This window comes from Monodon monoceros, unplaced genomic scaffold (assembly GCF_005190385.1).
Source record: "Monodon monoceros isolate NGI ecotype Baffin Bay Population unplaced genomic scaffold, NGI_Narwhal_1 Super_Scaffold_5, whole genome shotgun sequence".
NCBI classification, from domain to species: Eukaryota; Metazoa; Chordata; class Mammalia; order Artiodactyla; family Monodontidae; genus Monodon; species Monodon monoceros.
In genome coordinates, this window is record NW_021703782.1 from 112,929,940 (window position 1) to 112,950,988 (window position 21,049).

At 55.5% G+C, this 21,049-nt stretch overlaps 2 protein-coding genes across 2 annotated transcripts in view; both read right to left on the reverse strand.

Moving 5' to 3' along the window:
- Window positions 1–379: 379 nt before the first annotated feature.
- Window positions 380–21,049, reverse strand: part of PNPLA7 (patatin like phospholipase domain containing 7) — a 31,253-nt gene continuing 10,583 nt past the window's right edge. The window contains 18 exon segments of the mRNA XM_029203509.1: window positions 380–486; window positions 694–783; window positions 1,191–1,296; window positions 1,376–1,429; window positions 1,432–1,527; window positions 1,900–2,045; window positions 2,557–2,673; window positions 3,290–3,359; window positions 3,500–3,622; window positions 5,544–5,629; window positions 5,632–5,696; window positions 12,532–12,650; window positions 13,366–13,388; window positions 13,391–13,432; window positions 13,435–13,531; window positions 14,789–14,936; window positions 15,055–15,118; window positions 20,128–20,277. Coding sequence (XP_029059342.1) covers window positions 380–486; window positions 694–783; window positions 1,191–1,296; window positions 1,376–1,429; window positions 1,432–1,527; window positions 1,900–2,045; window positions 2,557–2,673; window positions 3,290–3,359; window positions 3,500–3,622; window positions 5,544–5,629; window positions 5,632–5,696; window positions 12,532–12,650; window positions 13,366–13,388; window positions 13,391–13,432; window positions 13,435–13,531; window positions 14,789–14,936; window positions 15,055–15,118; window positions 20,128–20,277 — 1,703 coding nt within the window.
- The window catches only part of DPH7 (diphthamide biosynthesis 7), a 35,248-nt gene continuing 31,069 nt past the window's right edge, over window positions 16,871–21,049 (reverse strand). Inside the window, exon 9 of the transcript XR_003790749.1 lies at window positions 16,871–16,899. The gene's annotated coding sequence lies outside the window, so the exon portion shown is untranslated. The remainder of the gene's footprint in view (window positions 16,900–21,049) is intronic.

Genomic DNA, 21,049 nt, shown 5'->3' on the forward strand with positions numbered 1-21,049 from the left:
CCACCAGGAGCGGCCAGCGCAGAGAGGCCCCAGACACTCCAACACCGGCCGGCAGGGCCCTGGGCCCCAGGGTCTCCCTGGCAGGCTGGGGAAGAGCTGCAGGAGCTGTGCCAGCTGGTTCTCTGAAACCCACCCACAGGAGATGCTGGCTGCAGGGTGCATCAGAGCAGAGACCTCTACCCATCTTGGTCAGAGGGCCAGGGGGGACGAGGAGTCCTGGGATGGTTCAGGGGAAGCCAGACGGGATGCCGATGCCAAAGCGAGGGCTTGTCCTCCTGGAAGCAAACCGCACACACGGTCAAGGTCAAGGTGGGGGCAAGCCAGGAGGGCAGCAGGGAGGGAGCAGCTGGCCTGCTTTGGAGCCCTTGGAGCTGGCAGCTCAGCTGGGGAGCACAGGGTGTCCGGGCAGCTCACTGAGTCGGAGCCCAGGTCGGCTGGGGCCGCCCAGCAGCACCTCCTTGTATTCGGTCTGGTGGTCAGACTCATCTGGGCAGAGAGCAGGGCCATGCAGGTATCCTCTTGAGAGCAGGGGCAGGGGCCGGCATGGGTCCCCATATGCAGCCTACCGGGGCCAGGGGCTGCTAGAGGGAGCCTGGTGGCCAGGGTGGCTTACTGAGAGTGTCAAGGGTCAGGAGGGGACATTGCCACTACCATCCTCAGCTGTGTGGGCATATGGCCCGGGGTCCAACTCACCACGTGCTGCAGCCCCCTTGGCAGGCTCGATACGTGATACGATCTCAGCGAGGTCCATGAAGGAGGCGTTGGGGCAGGTGAGCACGTTGGGGGCAGAGGCGAAGGAGACATCTGGCGAAGCCCCTGACCGCAGCCAGCCCCACGCTCTCTATGACCCTCTGTGGTCCTAGCCCTGGAGTGCCGGTGGGGCACGGATGACAGGCAGAGTCCTGAGCAGACCCCACCCACAGTGACATCCTCTCCCACGTGAGCACTTCAAGGGTGGAGAGTCAAAGGGGGGCAGAGGCCAAGAGACAGCCCCCAGGGCCACTGCCCTTGCCCTTGTCTTCTGGCCCCTGGGGCGGGGCAGGGGAACCTGCAGGCCTGAGCAGTTGAGAGGGTGTGCCAACATGCTGCTGGCTGCAGGGAGCCCTGCCTCTCTTTTGGACTGGACAGCAGAGGACGGGTCACAGGAGTGGGAGAGGAAGGAGGGGTGCCAACTCAGGCACTCACATCGCACGCCTTCACCTTGCTCGTCCCCTACTGATCCTGCAGCATGTTCTCCAGCACGCCACTGCGACCCCAGATGTCAAAAACTGTCCGGCCGTGCTGGTACCCCACCTCCTGCACACACACCGGGAACCCCGTGACCGGGACGCGAGAGCAGGGAGGCCTGGGAGGGGCAGCCGGCCTGGACACTCACGCAGATCTCGTCGAACTTGCTGAAGTCCAGGGTGCCGTAGCTGTTGGGGGGGGGGGGCGCAGGTCCTCGCAGTAGTCGCTGCTCTTCATCTCCAGCTGCCGGACGCAGCACACGTAGGCCAGACGCGTCTGGATCTCCACCATGTTCAACACCTGCCGTGTCACAGCCCCTGAGTGTGGCTCTCCTGTCCCTGCGTGGCCCCTGGCCTCCATCTGGGCACAGCCACTGAGTCTCCTGCCCTGGCCCTTCCTTCCCCTTCCCTCCCCCCAAGGGGAGGTAATTTCTGCTAGGCCTGGGGGGAGGCTGGGCCCCAGCCAGGGGTCCTGGGGTGTGTGGAGCCTTTAGGCCTGGCTCCTTTCCCAGAGCTGGTCCCAGGCGGGCAGGGATGGTGAGTGACCGACCACCACCCTCCTGGACCCAGAGCCTGGAAGGTGCACCCCCTCCCTGCCCATCTCAGGGTCTCAGGGACACAGGCGCCAGGATGTGGGGAGGAGCAGCTGGGGTAGGCAGGGCTGGGCCCCCACCTTGACCTTCGTGGCCAAGGGATTCCAGCGCTTCCACAGCAGCCACCACCTGGAGAGCGCATCCCCGTAGTTGGTGAGGTCTGTCTCATCCTGGCTGCCCATGTCAATGGCAATCACCACCTTTGCCCCCATTGACCTGGCCACATCTGCTGGGGAGGAGGTGGCCTGGTCACCAATGGGGACAGGTATGCAGAGCCCCAGGCGGGAGCCTGGCTGGGGTGACGGGTCAGAGCTGGGGGAAGTTGGGGTGGAGCCAGGGCTGGGGGCAGAGCTGCCTGAGAGGCGCTGAGAGTGGAGGGACGGGGGTGAGGGTTTGGAGGGTGGGGAGGGCCTCCTCTCCACCCTCACACCTGGGCCTGCGGAGGGGATCGGCCAAGCGCACAGAGCTGTCCAACAGGTGACAGGTGTGCCCCAGGAGGGGCCTTGCCCACAGCAGACCCGACACCTGCAGGCTGTTAGTTCTGACTGTGGGCACAGACGGGCCCTAATTGCGGCCGGCCCCTCTACCTGGCCTGGTTCTGAGCACTGCTGAGCCGACAAATAGAGCCATCTGCTGGGAGCACGCAGCGCCGAGCGTGCGCACGCCTATAACCCCCAGCACGCAGGAGCGGTGGGGCTGAGGCGGGGCTGGGCGGCCGCCCCCATCCGCCACAGTACCTGGGAGGTTGTTGATGTAGCCCCCGTCCATCAGCAGGTGTCCATCTTTGGGGTCGCAGAGCGGGGGCATGTAGCCCGACGGGGACATGCTGGCACGCACGTACCTCCACAGTGAGCCTGGGAGGGGGTCCAGAGGGATCGGGGGAGAGGAAAGGAGCCTTTCGCTGCCCAGGGTGAGTTCCTGCCCTGGACCCTCGGCTCAGAGCCTCGCCGACATAGGTCCTGAGCCCTGCACGTCTGGCCTCCGGCGGAGAGCACCAGGCCCGGGCAGATGACACCCTTCCTGGACATCCTCCCCCTCAGACGGAGCCCAGGGGGGCCGGGCTTGCTCTGGGCCTGCCCACATCTCCCCTTGCCGTGAGCTTCTGCCAGCCCTGCCACCCCACTCACTTCTAAGCAGACACATTTTCAAGGGGCTCCCAAAACACTCTGGCCTGGAGAAGGGCCTCAGCCGCCCACCCACAGATGGGCTCTCTCCTCAGCATTCTGCTCCGACCCACACGCAGCTGTGACCCACGTAGGCCCTCAGTCTGCCCCTCTGCCCCCGTCCCATCTCTACCTCTCCCTGCGCACTCTTCAGCCTTCAGGCCCAGAGCAGTCATCTCTGTTCACATCTCCCCGAGCCTCTTGCCTCCTCTGGGAGATCCTGGGGCTTCCCTGGGCCTGGCCTGGAACTGGCCCCTTAAACGCCCCTCCCCGCTGGGGAGCCTGCACCCCGGGAGGAGGTGCTCACCATCTGTGTGGACCCGCATGGCAGAGGCTGTGATGTCTGTGGTGATGGTGAAGTAGGGGACCCACAGGTCCTGTGAGGGGAACGGGACTCAGAGGAACCACCCCCGGCTGCCAGCCCTCGACCCTGTGGGCCCAGGGTGTCCAGACCCAGGCAGGCTGAGGCCGTGGGCTCTGCTGGGGCTCCCCAGGTGGTCCCTGCCAGGGGGTGCACCTCGATCTGCCTGTCCTTGAAGACACTGCCGATGCTTCTGCTGAAGCCAGCCCCCGGGAACACGAACACGGAGGGGATGGGGTAGGTCAGGTCCAGCATGGTCTTTACCATCGACATCACATCCTGGGGGGTGGCACACGGGGGCACGTGTGAGGCCTCTGCAGAGGAGAAGGGGCTCACCCCCCGCCTCCCTCTCCAGGCACCGGCAGCAGGCGACCCCGAGGGACCACCAAGAGCCTGCGTCAGGAGAAGGGAGCAGGGACCTGGGCACTCACGTGCACTTTCTGCGAATAGAAGCCTGTGGGGAGCAAACACTGTGGCCTGAATGGCAGGGCCTGGAGGTCCCAGAGGAACGCCTGCTGACCCCGGGCAGGCCTGGCCAGCTGGGCCCTCACTGCCCGCTCAGCGGGGACGGCTCAAGGCTCACTGGGACAAGGCCCATCCAGGACCAGAGCCAGCTGAGCGTCCACCACTGCCCCTCCGGCTGGCCTGGGCTTGGCCTTCACACTCCACCGCGGCAGACGCTCCACCCCTCTGATCCTGGGAAGCAGCAGCCCTACCACGGGCCCTCACTGCCAAAGCCCCATGATCTCTGGTAGGACCGAGGCCCATCCTTCCTCAGTGAGGATGGGGGCCAGTGAGACCTGTGAGCACAGGGCACAGGACCAAGAATGCCTGACTCCTCAGGGGTCAGGGATGGAGAGGAAGGGTCCTCCTTGCCTCTGTGTGGACAGACGCTGGGATGGGCTGTAAGTGGGCGTGGGCCCCCAGCTGGGGGTGAGTCACGCGCCCCCAGCCGCTCTCACTGAGACTCGTGGACGAGCAGAAGGCACACACGTGCCCCTGGAGGACAGGGAACCAGGACAGCCTGGGACATCCCCGGTGTCCACTGCGGGCAGCAAGGCCCTCACTCCCGAGGAGGCCCTTGCCCAGCACCGCAGCCACCCCACCGTGCCCCCTCCACGTGCCAACGGGTGGGACCACAGAGCAGCCTGGGAGGTCCATCCCCCATGGCCCACAGGGTGGCTGCCCAGTGGGCTCCCTTGGCCCAGCGCAAACTCAGGGTGGCAGGACATGACGCCCGAAGCCCCCTGGCTGTTCCCACACCCGTGGGAGAGCCCTGCCCGACCTGCACGCAGACCCTTGCTGAGGCTAGAGCACCGTCCCCCGCGGCCACTGCCCTCGGAGGCTGTCCTTAGTGACCGGAGCCGAGCAGCCCGCAGCCCCCAGGGAGACTGGGCGCCTTGGGGATCTATGGATCGGGCAGATGGCCTGCTCTGAGAGCTTCTGCTCAGAGGAGGCCCATCTTTTCTTTTAAAAATGAGAATGCCAGCACTTCTGAGCCCACTCTTGGTTTCAGCCAGGGCTCCATTCTGCTCCACAAAAAACGAGCAGAGCCCTGAGAAGGGCAGACTGCAGCCCGCCTGCCCCGGGTGGGTCCCCAGATCCTGGACTGTCCCCTGGCGTCCGTTCACCGCAGGGCCAACTGTACCAACGACATATATTTCTTACTTTCTGTGTCCCTGATGCTCTGGCATTTGGGGTCCCGCACACCGGGGGAGAGAGACAGACCTGGGCTCACCCAGCCCTTCCAGAGCCCACACCCGACTACCTGTGTCTAACGCACATCCCAAGCCTGAATCACCCAGGGCCAGGGGCCAGGCAGCTATGCCCAGAAACCCACCGGAATTATTCGAACAGGCAGATCTTAAGCTGTGTGCCCTGCCCCGCCTTGCCCTTCCCACAGAAACCCCAATAAGGGCCCCGACCTAGGCCTTGCCCCCTGCCTGCCTACCGGCACTGGTGCCCCCATGGCCCTGTGGGGTGGGCGTGGAAATGCGGGGAACTGTGGGTGCACTAACCTCTCCTCAGTCACCTTTACAACTCAAGACCAGGCATGAACCAGAGCCCATCCCACAACACTGACGCCCTTGCTTCTCTGTGCCCTCCCTGCCCCAACAAGCCACGCTCTGAGGCCAGAGCCCTGCAGAGCCACGTCCGTCTCGATGCCCTCCTGCGTCCCCGGTCCTGCAGGGCCCCTCACCTCAGCCCACTGCTTGGCCCGGATCCGTATCTGGCTGTAGTTCCACTCCTCAGAGCACAGGGCGCCTGTGAAGGCCCTGGTGGACGTCCGAGCACGTGCGCAGGGATGCCGCCCTCTGTTAGGGCCTGGATGATGCCCACCTGGGCACAGCCTCTACGCCAACAGGAGGATGGAGCAGGCAGTCAGCACCGCCAGGCCGCCAGGACCCCGGGGACGGCCGTCCCGTTCCACCCCACCCCTCAGTGCACACGCCACTGAGAGAGGGGCAAAGATGCCAACTCAGAGAGGGAGTGGGACGCTCTCGAGAGGCAGCCAGCACTCAGCCTCCTCCACCCGCTGGCGTCTGGGAGGCTGTGAAGCCGAAACAACAGGCTTTGAACAGACTTGGGCGGGTGGGGAGGCAGGTGGAGGCCCCCAGCGCAGCCCCCAGGGCCGGACGAGCCACCACCGGAAAGCAGCGCGGGCTGAGACCACTCTGGCCACTGTTCGTGTGTGATGTCCGCCACACAACCAGAAATAGCATGTATGAGCGGAAGAGAGCGTGTGACTGTAGCCAGGAGGAGGGACAGACAGTGGAAGTGGACAGAAGCAACACCCAAGTTCTAGAACTGATGATCGACACTGAGCCTCGGGTTCGAGGAGCGTTCTAAATGTTGAGCATAAATTTAAAAAAAAAAATTCCTACATTGTTGAAAACTCAAGATGAAGAAAACTTTAGACCAGACTGAGAACAAAAAGGCACGTTGCCTCCAAAGGGTCAGCACACATAGAGCTGACCTCCCCTGCCCCGCACTGGCTGCCGAGGTCACGGACTTACCATCTGGCCCTTCACAGACAATGTCTGCTGGCCCGTAAGTTAGGAAAGAAAGAACAGTTTAAATCAAAAGAGTAAAATTAAGGAAAAAATAAAGAGCAGAAATTAATGAACCAGAAGACAAACACACTATAGAGAGGATCCTCGAAAGGACGAATTCAGGTAAGACTGGTCCATAAAAGTAAAAAGCGGGGGACAGAGAGAGGCGGACAGCGTCGGGGAGTGGAGGGGGAGGGAGAAAGAGACAGAGACGGAGAGGGAGAGAAAGAGGGAGGAGGAGGGAGACAGAAGGTCTTAATAACCAATATCAGGACTGAGAAAGGGAACATCTGGACAGATGCTCCAATTAAAAAGGTAAGAAGCTAGTGTGAGCTTCATGCCTTAAGTAGGAAAAATCAGATAAAATGGACACATCCCTAGACCAACATAACTTACCAGACCCAACGCTAGAAGTGGAAAACCTGAAGAGTTCAATAACCATCAAAACAACTGAATATTTAATTTTCAAATCCTCACAAAATTTCATGTCCGGATGGTTTTACTAGTGAACTGTACTAAACATATAAGGAAAAACAACACAAGCCACCTGGAACCTTCCAGAGAACAGGGAAAGCAGTAGCACCTTCCAATTCAGTTTTGAAGGCGGCAAACAAACCTGCCTACATTTCCAGAAAGGACAAGCATGGCCCACCTTGCTCAGACCCAAGGGGTCAGGTGACACAGAAACAGGGCCACATGCCACAGGCAGATGAGCCCATCCCAAGAAGGTGATGTTTGATGTTACTTTAAAATCACTCAGTGTGATTCACCATATTAACAGGATAAAGGAGCAGAATCACACAATCCGACAGACCCAAAAAACAAACACCCGTGATAAAAACTCGGCAAACTAAGAATAGAAGGAAACTTCCTCAGTCTGATAAAGGGCATCTACAAAACCCAAGAGCCGAGATGGCAGAGATGGCACTTAACGCTTAAAGGGAATGCTTTCCCCAACACTCACCACCTCTGCTCAGCTCTGTGCTGGAAGCTCTAACCAGTGCAACAGGCAAGAAAAAGAAACAAAGGCATTTATGTATTTTGGAAAGAAAGAGGAAATACTGTCTTTATTCTCAGGAGAACAAAATGTAAAAAAACTACAAAAAAAGGTACTGGAAGAAGTGAATTTAGCAAGGTTGTAAGTCATGACATCAATTTACAAATATCATTTGTATTTCTACATACTGGCAACAAACAATTTTAAATGAAATTTAAAACATACCATTTAGGGCTTCCCTGGTGGCGCAGTGGTTAAGAATCCACCTGCCATTGCAGGGGATACTGGTTCGAGCCCTGGTCCGGGAAGATCCCACATGCCGTGGAGCAACTAAGCCCGTGTGCCACAACTACTGAGCCTGCACTCTAGAGCCCGCGAGCCACAACTACTGAGCCCACGATCCACAACTACTGAAGCCCGCGTGCCTAGAGCCCGTGCTCTGCAACAAGAGAGGCCACCACAATGAGAAGCCCGCACACCGCAATGAAGAGTGGCCCCTGCTCGCCGCAACTAGAGAAAGCCCGTGCCCAGCAATGAAGACCCAACGCAGCCAAAATAAATAAATTTATTAAAAAAAAAAAACATACCATTTACAATAGCAAAAAAACCCATAAAATACTTAGCTGACTCTAAAATTTACACAGAAATGCAGAGGACCTAGGACAATCCAAACAACTTCAAGAAAAAGAATTTGAAGGAATTACACTGCCTGATGCTTTCCCATAAAGCTAGAGTAACAGAGACAGTGCAGTGGTGTGGCTAGGACAGAACACGTGCCTCCGTGCAGCTCCCACCTGGGCAGGTGTCTGGTGCTTGACTCGGACGCCTCAGCAGCTCAGCAGGGAGGGAAAGTCTTCAACTAGGTAACCACGTAGAATACCCTCACCTCACACCCCGCCACTCACAGCAAACAAGTGTGGGTGGACTGCAGGCCCAGATGTACAAGCTTCGAGAAGATGTAGCCTAGGCAAGAGCCCCCAGAGCACCAGAAATTAAAAAACTGTAAAAAACTGGGAAATCACACTTCATCAGAGTTAAAACGTGCTCATCAAAAAATGCCATTACATGCCATTACAACAAAAACAAAAGTCAAAGACTGAAGACAATATTAGTAATAAATATATCTGGCAAAAGACTTGTATTCAGGGACTTCCCTGGTGGCACAGTGGTTAAGGATCTGCCTGCCAATGCAGGGGACACGAGTTCGAGTCCTGGTCCGGGAAGATCCAACATGCCGTGGAGCAACTAAGCCCGTGCACCACAACTACTGAGCCCATGTGCCACAACTACTGAAACCCGCGCGCCTAGAGCCCGTGCTCTGCAACAAGAGAAGCCACCTCAATGAGAAGCCCGCGCACCATAACGAAGAGTAGCCCCCACCCACCACAACTAGAGAAAGCCCGCGCGCAGCAACGAAGACCCAACGCGGCCAAAAATAAAATTAATTAATTTAAAAAAAGAAAGTTAAAAAAAAGACTCGTATTCAGAGTATATAAATAACTCCTCTAACTAAATAGTAGAGGGCAAGCCACCTGTGAGAGAGGCGTGTGGAACTTGATGACCAAGAGGCACCTGGAACCTGAGTCCAGGGATGCAGATCAGACTCACAGTGAGGCACGGCCTCCCACCAGGGGTGTGGCCACAACTTACATCCCGGACGATACCAGGGGCGACAGAGATGTGGGCAGCCCGAACTCTCAAAACTGCCAGTGGGGGTGTAAAACTGTTCAACTACCCCGTGGACAGGTAATTCCACTCCTAGGTATTAGCCCAAGAGAAGAGCACATATGTGCACAGGAAAGATCTGTACAAGAATGCTTGTAGCCGTTTTGTGCACAGTAACCAAACCCGGAAAATAACCCAAGTGTCTGTTGATAGGAGGAGGAATACAGGGGCCCACAGGGGCCCATGCGGCGACGCCACGGGTGCGGTCAGCGCACACAGACAGCCTCAGAGACACGGAGTTCACGGCACCAAGCCGACACAGGCCGGCACGGAACGGAACGGAAAACCGAGCGAGCAAGCATTATTATTCTCAGAGAAATTCAAACTGCACTTCTAGAACAAACAGAAAAAAACTGCGGAAAGCACTCAGACGTTAGAAACATCTTAGCAGAAAAAGATCGATTAGAAGATACATCTGAGAAAGAGGAAAGCACTCAGACGTTAGAAACATCTTAGCAGAAAAAGATCGATTAGAAGATACACCTGAGAAAAATCACCCAGAAAGTAGAACAAAAAGACAAAGATGGAAACTTGGGAGAGAAAAGAAAAGATGGGAGCACGAGAGGATGAGGGGTCATCTGCATTGTGATCCAGAAGAGGGAGCAGGGAGCAGCGGGTGTGGGCCTTATCCAACACTCCCAGGGTTGAAGGTGATGAATTTCCGAATTTGAAAGGGCCCACTGGGAGTCTGCCCAGCCTAACGGGGGAAAAGACACCCAGGCACATCCTCAAGTACTTCCAGAAACACAAGAGTGAAGAGAGTCTCCTACAGGATCCAGAAGGAACAGGCTTCGTGAAGAACACGACACTGAACTTCAGAGCAGCAATACCGGAAGCTAAAAAGGTGATGGAACCACACCGTAAAGTTCTCAGGGAAAAGTACTTCCATCTAGAGTTCATAACCAAACTGTCATGCGAGTGTGAGAGCAGAATGAGGGAACTTTCTGCTAAGCGTGGCGTTGAAACTCTTCCCTCCCATGCAGCTTCTCTTAAGGAAACTTCTAGAGTATGAACTCTATCAAAATCAGGAATGTATCAAGAAAGAGGAAGACATGGTATCCAGAAGTGGAGCTGGACACAGGAGAGAGACAAAGGCAGTTCCCAGGATCACGGTGAAGGGAAACTCCAAGGCAACATCCCAGCAGCATGACTGGGGAGCAACCCGCAGAGCTGAGAGGAGGCCGCTCCAGAGTGAGTTCAGCAGAGATGGCTTGGGGGTCTGAGCACACTGAGGGGGCTGCGTCTCCAGCAGCACCTGCGGTGAACTACTGAGCAATTATTACTCTGAGGAGGGAGACACTGCCGTACGTACAGTAGGGTAAGGCTTAGCTCCAAAGAGACCCACCTCACTGTAAGGCAAACAGTGAGCAATGGCCGACTAGGGAGGGGACCACACTGGGATCCTGTGCTGAGGAGGGGGCTAGACGGAGGATACGAGACAGAGACAGACAAACAGACTTGGACCCTGTGCATATATGGGGGCGGTTAGGAACTTAATCATCTAAAACTGAAAAAAAAGAAAAAACAGATAAACAACAGGGTCCTACTGCATAGCACAGGGCACTATATTCAATACCCTGTAATAACCCATAATGGAAAAGAATATGAAAAACAACATATGTACACTATATACACAGACAGACACATACACACATGCACACGCACACACACGCACGCACGCGCACACACACACGCACGCACACACACACAAAAAACTGAATCACTTTTCCGCGCACCTAAAACCAATACAACATTGTAAATCAACTATGCTTCGATAAAAAAAAAAAGAAACGTAAATGAGGAAACAGCTGAAGAAAAGTTGGAAGGGACTGTCTATGGGATATTGTCTGTGGGATATCTCTGGATTTGTTGGTGGGGCAGAGGACTGCTGTGTGTTATACAAATACCATACGGCCTTACAGAATGGCCACGTGGCTTTTAAACTAAGTATTACTTTAACTAAATTTTCATTAAAAACGCTGCTGCAAGCCAGCTGCTCCAGGGCACCTCACTGTCCCAGCCCTGCAGAAAGCAGCCTGAGTGCTACCCCCATCCTGGCAACTTTGGGTAAATCACCTGATTTTCTAGGCCCACTGGCTCAGCTTTCAGGTAAAAACATGGCACTACACGATGCCCCCAAATCACCCAAAATAAACGAGCAGGGTACTCATTACTTCACCACCCAGGCCAGGCCGCACTCAGGGTGCCAGGGTCAACACGTGCAGGCGTTCCACCCCGGCCCGCTGCCTGCGGACCGCGGGATCCCTCCCCTGCAGCGCAGCCCTCGGAGAGAGGCCACAACGTGCGCTGAAGGCACAGGAGGCCAGTGAGGAGGCTGGGGGTGAGGAGGCGGGGTCTCCAGAAGGGCAGCCCCTCCCGTGCCCACCCCACTTTCCTGGCTGTAAGGGTCTCAGGCGAGAACTTGGAGCCTCCGAGTCTCCAACAGTGGGGAAGTAAGGAGCGTGAATCCGGCCAGACAAGCAGTTTTGAGGCTCACCTGCATCATTTCTCTGACCCTCTCCAGCTACGATTAGCCGAGGAGTGGAGGGGCCGGGTGCGAGCACAGCCCCGACTCTGCAGAGTGCACACAGTGTGCACTGGAGTCACACACAGTGACTCCAGCTCCCTCTGGAAGGGACATCCTCGGGCCAAGGCAGGTGGCGAGCCAGGCTCCTCTGTCAGGCCCTGGGGACAGGTGGCCAGCGTGGTAAGCAGGGCTGGCACCCAGGCCTGGCACTCAGGGAGCCTCGCTGCAGTGCCGGGGAAGCGGCACAAGCCCGCCAGCCCAGCGACTGGCCTGACGTCCTCCGAGGCCAGGGGTGTGAGTGTATCCACCCCACTGGGCACCCCTGGCCCTGGGACCTGGCCCTCAGAGGGGCGGGGGTCCAGCACAGATGCTGCAGGAGGTGCAGCCTTGCCCCTCCTCGCACCGACCGGTTCACCCGGGGCCCTTGGCCTGTCACACCCTCACCACACACCTGCCCCTCCGTTTCTGCCCCCACGTGTATTTTTCTCTTTAACCAAGGTCAGGAGAACGGCAGCAAGCGTCAGGACAACTTGGGGTACAAGTGCTTTGGGTTAAAAGTCCTTAAAGGAACCCACCAGCCCAAGAAACTAAAGGCTGCTTCACGACGGTCGCGAGCAGAGCAGATCACTGTTCCATAAAGTGTGCATTAAAATGGAAAGAAACTCTCCCGCAGCCCAGTGGAAAGACTGGCAAAGGGTCAGAATGTAGTTTTCAGAAGAGGAGACAATCGGAACGAGAAATACATTCTCTTCCACTGTCTTTGTGGAGGGAGGGGACACCGGCCCGTGGGAGACACTGCCGGACACGTGCGCCAGCGCAGCCCGGGGAGGATCAGCGCAGGCGGACACGTACCGACTCGTGGCCCGCGGGAAGGGGCGGGACTCACCTGGCTCCCCTCCCCCCGGGTACCAAGGCGACAGCGTTGCCGGTCAGCACCCGCGCCAGGCCGGAGAAGTCCGAGCGCCGGTCCGGGGGCCTCTGGCAGACCCGCTCGGACGGCTCCACCTGCGAGAGAGGCCGGCAGACGCGGGGGGCCGGGCCGAGTTCGCACACCCGACGTGGCCTGGCTGTTCTACCCCACTCCTGACCCAAAGCTCCTCCTGGACACGGCCGGTGGGTCTGATCCCGACCCAGTCGTCACCTCGGCGCCCGGGCTCACCTGGGAGGGCTCTTGGGGTGGGGCGGGCAGTGCGGGCAGCTGGGCCACATACCGACGGGCCCAGCCGAAGCCCACAGCCCCGAGGTGGAGGGCGCTCGGGGCTTGGACACCTGGGCACTGACGCCGCTGGCAGGGTGCCTCCACCAAGCTGCAGGGCTGGGTGGGCTGTGGCCAGCCGGCGGCCCCTGCGCTCCCACCACGGCCCGCATGCAGCCGCCAGGGCTGGGGACCCCTGAGGAGGAGGCGCCTCAGGATTTGTGTGCTTTTCTGTCCAAAGGAGGAAGCAGTGCCAACCTGAGGCCACCGGGCTCTCCGAGGCCTCAGCTGGAGGTGGGAACCTCAGGCCCCTCGCTCTGGGGTTCTGGCCCCCCGTAGGTGCTCCCCGATCCGGGGGGCGTGCCACCCTGTGGCCCCGGGAATCCGAAGACCAAGCTCAAGCAGGTGTGAGTTCACAGGAGCGGGAGAGCTCGTGGAGAGCCAGCGCCCCCATCAGAGCCAGCAGGCTCAGAGGGAAAGGGCCCGAAGCAGGTCGGCGGGGCCCCCAGACGCCCCGGGCCTCACCAGCTCGGGCAGGCTCCTCCTGGGAAGACGCAGCGAGGGCAGCAGGGGTGCAGGTGGCCGGAGCAGCAGCCCCCACGTTGAGCCGCTGCACAGTGCGGGCCGGCACAGGACCGTCCTCCCGGCGCTTCTGGGCACGCACAGCCGCGCTCTCCAGCACCCGCTCCAGCTAAGGGAGAGCGGAGCCCCGCGTCAGGCAGCCCAGCAGAGGCCACAGGCTCGAGCAGGACAGAGCCAAAGGCCAGCGCGGGGCTGTCCACAGACGTCCCAGGCTGGACGGGACCACGCCTCACGCCCCAGCCCAACACAGGTCTTGGCCTTGGCGGATGGTACCCTGGTTCTGAAGACCGACCCGGCTGTGGCGTGCTTGGCCCTTCCTCTGTGAAGCTGTGACCCAGGGGGTGCGGGGGCATGAGGGAGCTCCGGGGGCCTGCAGGAAAGGAGGCGGCGCACACACTGCAACCTTCTTTTGCAAACACTCCCCCACAAGGGAGCATCACTCCTGGTAAGAACAGGAACCCACATCGGAGATGACGAGTTTGTAGCTGTCCCAGGACCGGGGTGGAAGCGTGAAATGAGAACAGACGACGGGGCAGAGGAAGGAGGTGGGGAACACAAAGCGAAGGGACAACAGACTCCACTTCACACCCAGGAAGTGTGACAGTGCAGAGCAGGGAGCATGGAGCCCCAGACCTCGCCCACATCACGTGCACAACAGGAGTGCAGTCTGGCAGCTCTCTGAACCTGAAGACACACAGCCTCTGCCGCTCGGCAGCAATTCCAGTGGTGCCCTGAAGACACCCCTGCACACGGGCGTAGTGAAGTAACTTCACAGTCCATTGGCTGAGAAGAGACAGATGGTGGGGCCTTCACAAATAGAAACTAAACAGCCATAAGACGAGTGAAACAATATGGATAAAATTCAAAAGTGTAAGTGTTGAGTAAAAAGGAAATTTCAAGATGGTATAAACTCGGGCACTATTTATATAAAAAAACCAGTGCCATATACACACATAGTAAAAACGTGAAACACGGACAGAGGCTCTGACTTTACAAGAGCCTCTGCCTTGTAAAGTGGCCACTGGCCACTTCGGGGTACCTGCCTGCCCCTGCTAAAACCACCATCACAGGTAAACACGACAAAATGTTTCCAAAATGTGTAGAGCAAATACCTGGGTGTCTGCTCTTATTATCCATCCCTTCCTGAGTTGTTGAAATACTTCATTCAGAGGACAAGAGAGAAACAAGGGGTCGGAGGAGAGAGTGGGGCCCCCCTCCCGCCAAGACCTGCCCAGCCTGCAGCCCTTTGACCACGCCCACTGCCTGGCCCAACCCAGCAGCCGGCCGGCCCCTCCTCTCAAGCCCTGGCCACGGACCCCACCTGCTGAGGCCCCGCCCACTGCCCCACTCACGCAGGCCGGCTCACCTCACCCAGGCCCACGATAAGGATGAAGTCGGGCTGCCGGATACACCGCTGGGTCCCGGGTGTGAGCGTGCTGTCCGCCTGGTAGAGCACGATCCGGTGGATGTCCTCCTGCTGCCTCAGCCAGCTGGACAGCCGGTGCTCGTGGATACTGGAAGGCACAGACAGAGGGGCGCAGACGCCGGGGCACATTTCAAGGCCGGGCTGGGACCCACTGAGAGCAGGAAGCCAAGCTCGGCCAGGCTGTTCCGACACGGAGGCCGGCGTACCCGTCCAGAGCAGCAGAGCCAAGGCGCTGTTTTACGTTGCCGCTGGTCAGCAGCAGGGCAGGGCCTGAAAACACAACCACCAAATACAGAAAACTGTGCCGGCAGCTCACACTGGAGGACAAGCGAGGCCCTTCCTTCTCCTGGAAGTTTGCTCTTCTGGAAAGCAATAAGCCTTTCACCACTCATGAGGAAGTGCCTGTGGCCCTGAAGCAGACCCTCTGGGCAGGTGAGGCTGCAGGTGTGGCGGTGGAAGGGCTGCAGCAAGTACAGGGAGGGGCGGCCTCTCTGAACCTCAGTCTCCTCCTCTACACATGAAGGGGTTGAATCTCTGCAGCACTGAGACTGTGTATGCGTGGGGGCAGGGAAGCACAAGCTTGTAAGGTGTGAGATTAGGCAGTCTCCCAAATCCAAGGCAGCCCGGCTGGCTGGGCTCCAGTCAGGTGCGGTTCACCAGTGTCTATCACCAGGGATCAGCGTGCTTCCTGCATCTACAGGGTCTTAGAGCTGCTGTCCACACAGACACAGTTGCTCTCAGCCAGGACGGCCAGCGTCAGAATATGTGAGAGGGCCGCCAGGGGCAGGGACAAAAGCTGAGAGGCCAGCGGCCCTCAGTGTCAGGAAGGCTGCTGGACCGCCCCGAGGATGCAGAAGTCCCGCTGCTGCAGGAGAGGCCGGGCTCTTCCCCATGGCTTCCTTCTTACACCCTCGCTTACACCCTCGCTTCTCTGAGGGCTTGTAATCAGAAGGGGAGAGACAAGAGTCACCGCCTTGTGTTTAACTGGCAGCACCTGCTTTCTTGGAGGCACAAGCATAAGGGTGCATTTCACAGGGTGGTGCCCTGTGATGTGGGTGCTGGACTGACCTGTGCGTCTGTGCAGCTCTGACTCAAATGGCCGAAGCCCGTTGATGCGGGGAAGCAACTCCTCTGGGGGCTCGGGGCAAAGGGCGCTGGTCCCCCTGGGGGCTGCAGTCCTGCTCTGGGGGTCAGGCCAGGTCAGGCCAGGCCGGGAAGGGTTTCAAGCTCGAGTTGGTCACCCCCCGTGGGTCTGACAGAGAGAGGGTTGTCACACAGCCTCTCTCCCAAGCTCTGGAAGCCAGAGGAAGTGGACTGACACCTTCACAGGTGGAAGAAAAGGACCATTGGCCTAGATCCTCACTCTAAAAACACGCTTCACAAATGTGGTCACCTGACTGTCAGCAAAAGAGCACTGCAGGGCAGAGTCCAGTCCTTCTAAGCGAGGGCTCTGGGGCAGCTGAAGATCCTATAGAAAAAGGAATCCTGACTCTACCTCGTATCATCACCAAAATCAATCTCCAATGAACTGTAAACTTGCAAGGTAAAACCCTAAGGTTTTTAGAAGAACCTCTTCATGATTTGGGGGCACCATGAAATTTCTTCAATAAAACACAAAAAGCAGTAACAATATAGGAAAAAATTGATAAATAAATTGGTCTATATTAGAATTAACAACTTATGTTTGTCAAAAGATATCATTAAAAGAATAAAAAAAACAAGCCACAGAGGGAAAGATATCTGCAACACTTTCATCCAATAAAGCGACTGTATCCAGATTGCCCATCAACAAGGAAAAGATAACAAACCAATAAAAAGGGTGGGCAACTTGACAGGCACTTGCGAAAGAAGGTATCCCAATGGCCAGTAAACAAACAAACTTCTTAGTTGTTGGGAAATGCAAATTCAGGCCCAAACAAGATACCACTGCACACTCACCAAAATGCACCAGGGACTTCCCTGGTGGTCCAGTGGTTAAGACTTCTCCTTGCAATGCAGGGGATGCGGGTTCGATCCCTGGTCAGGGAGATGAGATCCCACATGTCTTGGGGCTAAAAAGCCAAAACCATAAAACAGAAGCAATATTGTAATAAATTCAATAAAGACTTAAAAAAAACCCAAAAAGATTGGATTTACAGATGTAGAGAACAAACATATGGATACCAAGGCGGGGGCGGGGGGGGTGGGATGAATTGGGAGATTGGGATTGATATATATACACTATTGATACTGTGTATAAAATAGATAACTGGGACTTCCTTGATGGCGCAGTGGTTAGACTCCGTGGTTAAGACTCCACACTCCCAATGCGGGGGGCCTGGGTTCAATCCCTGGTCAGGAAACTAGATCCCACATGCACGCCACAACTAAGGAGCCCTCGGGCCACAACTAAGGAGCCCGCCTGCCACAACTAAGATCTGGCGCAACCAAATTAAAATATAATTAATTAAAAAAAAAAATGAGAGAAAATGGAATCTTTCTTTAAAAAAATAAAATAAAATAGATAACTAATGAGAACCTACTGTATAGCAAGGGAACGCCATTCAATGCTCTGTGGTGACCTAAATGGGAAGGAAATCCAAAAAAGAGCGGATATATGTATCTGTAAAGCTGATTCACTTTGCTGTACAGTGGAAACTAACACAACATTGTAAAGCACTATGCTCCGATAAAAATTTTTTTAAAAATTGGATTTACACAAAGTATCTTTTCTGATCACAATGGTATGAAACTGGAAAATTCAAAAATATATGGAAATTAAACAACACATGCATAAACAACCAATGGGTCAAAGAGATCACAAGAGAAATGAGAAAATATCTTGAAAGAAATGAAAACAAAAATAACAACATTCCTGGATGTACTGGACACAGTGAAAGCATAGCTAGGAGGGAAGTTTACAGCTACACATGCCTCCTTTGAGGAAGAAGAAAGATCTCTGATCAACAACTGGCTTTGTACCTTAAGTAACCGGAAAAAGAATCTCAAACTAAACCCAGCGCTAGCAGAAATAAGGAAATAATAAAGATCAGAACAGAGATAAATAAAATAGGAAAACAGAAAATCAATGAAACCAATAGTTGGTTCTTTGAAAGAATCAATAAAATTGGCAAACCTTTAGCTAGAGGAATAAAGAAAAAAAGAGAAAAGACTCAACTTACTAAATGCAGAAATAACAGTAGGACATTAGCTATTTTACAGAAATAAAAAGTAATACAAGAGAGTACAGTGAGCAATTGCATACTAACGAACTGGATCATCTGGATGAAATGGACAAATTCCTAGAAACGCACAACCTACCATGACTGAACCATGAAGAAACAGGACATCTGAATAGACCTATAACCAGTAAGAAAACTGAACCAGTTTAAAAAAAAAAAGCCCTGCATGAGGTGGCTTCACTAGGGAATTTTACCAAATACTTAAAGAAAAATTAACACCAATCCTCCTCAAACTCTTCCAAAAATATTGACTCGGAGGGAACACTTCCTAACTCATTCCATGGGGCCAGCACCGCCCCGCCCCACCAGTACCAAAGTCTGCGTGGGACCAAGACGCCAGGAGAAACTACAGACGAGCACCTTTGACAATGCAAAATCCTCAGGAAACAGGAGCTGACCAAACTCAGCAGGGTATTAAGAGGATTACATACCACACCGAGTGGGATTTACTCCTGGAATGCAAGAATGACTCAGCATATGAATATCAATCAGTGTAATAAATCACATTAACAGAACAAAGGGGGGGAAGTATGATCATCTCAACTGATGCAGAAAAAGCACTGACAAAATTCAACATCTTTTTATGATATAAACACTCAACAAATTATGAATAGAAAGAAACCTCCTCAACATAGTGAAGGCCATACATGAAGAACTGACCGCTAACATCCTACTTGAAGGCGAAGGACTGAAAGCTTCCCCCTAAGATCAGGAACGAGGCAGGATGCCTGCTTTCACTTAACACTGCTAGGATGTCAGTGCCACCCAAAGCCACCAACAGTTCAGTGCAATCCCTGTCAAGATCCCCAGTTCCTCGAAGAAATAGAAATTTGCGTGGACACACATGAATGTCACATCAGCGCACCACACGGACGCCAACTTCCTGGTCTGGATGCTGTGCTGCAACCTGGGGCAGGGGGTGGTGTGTGGCTCTCGCTTTACTATTTTTACAACTTCCTGTGAATCTGTAATTATTTCAAAATAAAAGGTTTGTTTGTTTGTTTGTTTTTTAAAAAAAGGGAATAAGCTTTTATGAATCAACACATCTCCACTGTGCAACTGCAGATCTTTTGGGTGCGCCCTGGACAGTCTGACCGACGTCACTGAAAAATGTATGATGTTTTCTACATCCAGAATATTTGTTATAAAACAAAGACCAAGATGAATCCAAATTAATGCTTTCTGTGATTTAAATTTTCCCTTGGAGAATAACTTTTACATATTAAATATTTATAGTAGTATCTTCAATTTCATAAATCATTTTCATTTGGCATTTATTTAATGACTTCTACTATCAAGTGTCTGTTTCAGATAGCAGACGTTTTCGCCATATTAAGATACATACTCTTGTCACAACGTATTGTTCCATAATAGTAATGTAACATTCATTGCACCTATTGTTATATCATTTTTGAAGACACCCCTGAAATCTTTAGGATAGCCCTATCTCAGAAAGTTGACTTATTGTCTCTTACTATGGTCGCTCACAATTATAAAAACATATACATAAAGTGTTAACAATATGGAATACTTTATGATTTGGGGAATTTCTAAGGGTTCTCAGGAATTTCAGTTTCTTGTTCTTGAGCCCCCAAACTTAACAGCCGTGGAACTTGGGAACATGACCTAAGCTGCCTGACCCCAGCTGCGGGTGTTCTCCACGTGGCCAGTCAGCTGCCCCAGCCATTGCGGTGTCCCCTCCGAGTAGTGGAGCAGCTGCATGCACCCACCCCAGGCTCACACCCCAAGATAGGCTCCCGCTGGCGGGGGGGCGGTTCAGGGTTCTCTGTGCCCCTGGAGGCCCCAGAGTTCAGCTGGGAGGAGCAGTGCGGTGTGACTCACACCAGCTCCTGTGAGATAGGGTTTGCCCATCAAGACTGTCCAGAGGCGCCCGTCTCACTGTGACGGTCCTCTCCCCAGCACTGCACCCCTCTCCACCCCCTGCCCAGGGTTTAGCCTTGCGAGCAACACTAAGTGCTCTTTCAGGAGAACCTGGAAGGATGAGAGGCAGGAGGAGGGGGTCCAACCGGACCTCAGGTGCCTTTGGGCAGGGCTTACCGATGGCGCTAAGGGCATGCTTGAGCTCCAGGGTGAAGGCGGTGAGGGGCACATCCTCTGACACGGGCATGACGGCCACCGTGGAGAGGTTGCTGGCAGGGTTCCCCGAGTCCCACTTGCTCCCTACAGCATGTAGCCCAAACTGGTGACCTGCAGAGCACAGGGGCGTGCGTTGGCCTGAGGAATCGGGCTGCCACTCGCACAGTCTCGGTGTCCCTGGATGTTTCTAGGTGACACCACGGCACGAGAGGCCTTGGCAGATGGAACAGGCACCGGGGTCGGCCCCGAGTCCCCACAGCCAGAGCCCCGCCTTTCCCGCTGAAATTACCAACCACACTGTGGCGCCCTTGCGTTTCATACACACCAGGACCGGGCCCGCTGAAGGGGAGACGGACGCACGGATGCAGAGAAGGCCGTGAGGCCCAGGGAAAACGCAAAGAGTCGAAAGGATTGGCCAGGGGAGGGCCCATCCTCTGACCTGCCCCCCTTCCTGGAGTTCTTCCACTGACTGCTCCAGAGACAGTAAACAGTCTGAGGTTTAGGAGATCGACATCCTTCTGCCACCTCGTCTGCGTGGGGTTTCCAGACCCCGGGGTGAGGCACAAAACAACCCAGGGTTGGTCAGGGCTGGGTCCTGGGGTGCCTGTCCCTGAGGCCGCAGGCTTCCCCTTCTCTAGATGTGAGGCCAGGAAGCCCCACAGCAGCAGGGACGGAGGCAGCGTGCACGTGGACCCACGAGCTCATCAGCCTCGGTCCGAGCGTCCCCGGCTGAAGTTCATTCCCAACACAAAGTTACTGCTTGGCAAGTGGCACCTCCTGTTTTCATGGACGTGGCTGAACGGGCAGCCTCACCCCTCCTGCCGCCCACGTCCCAGCCAGACCCGTCTTCTGGGGCCCCAACACATTGAGGGCTCTCTTCCTG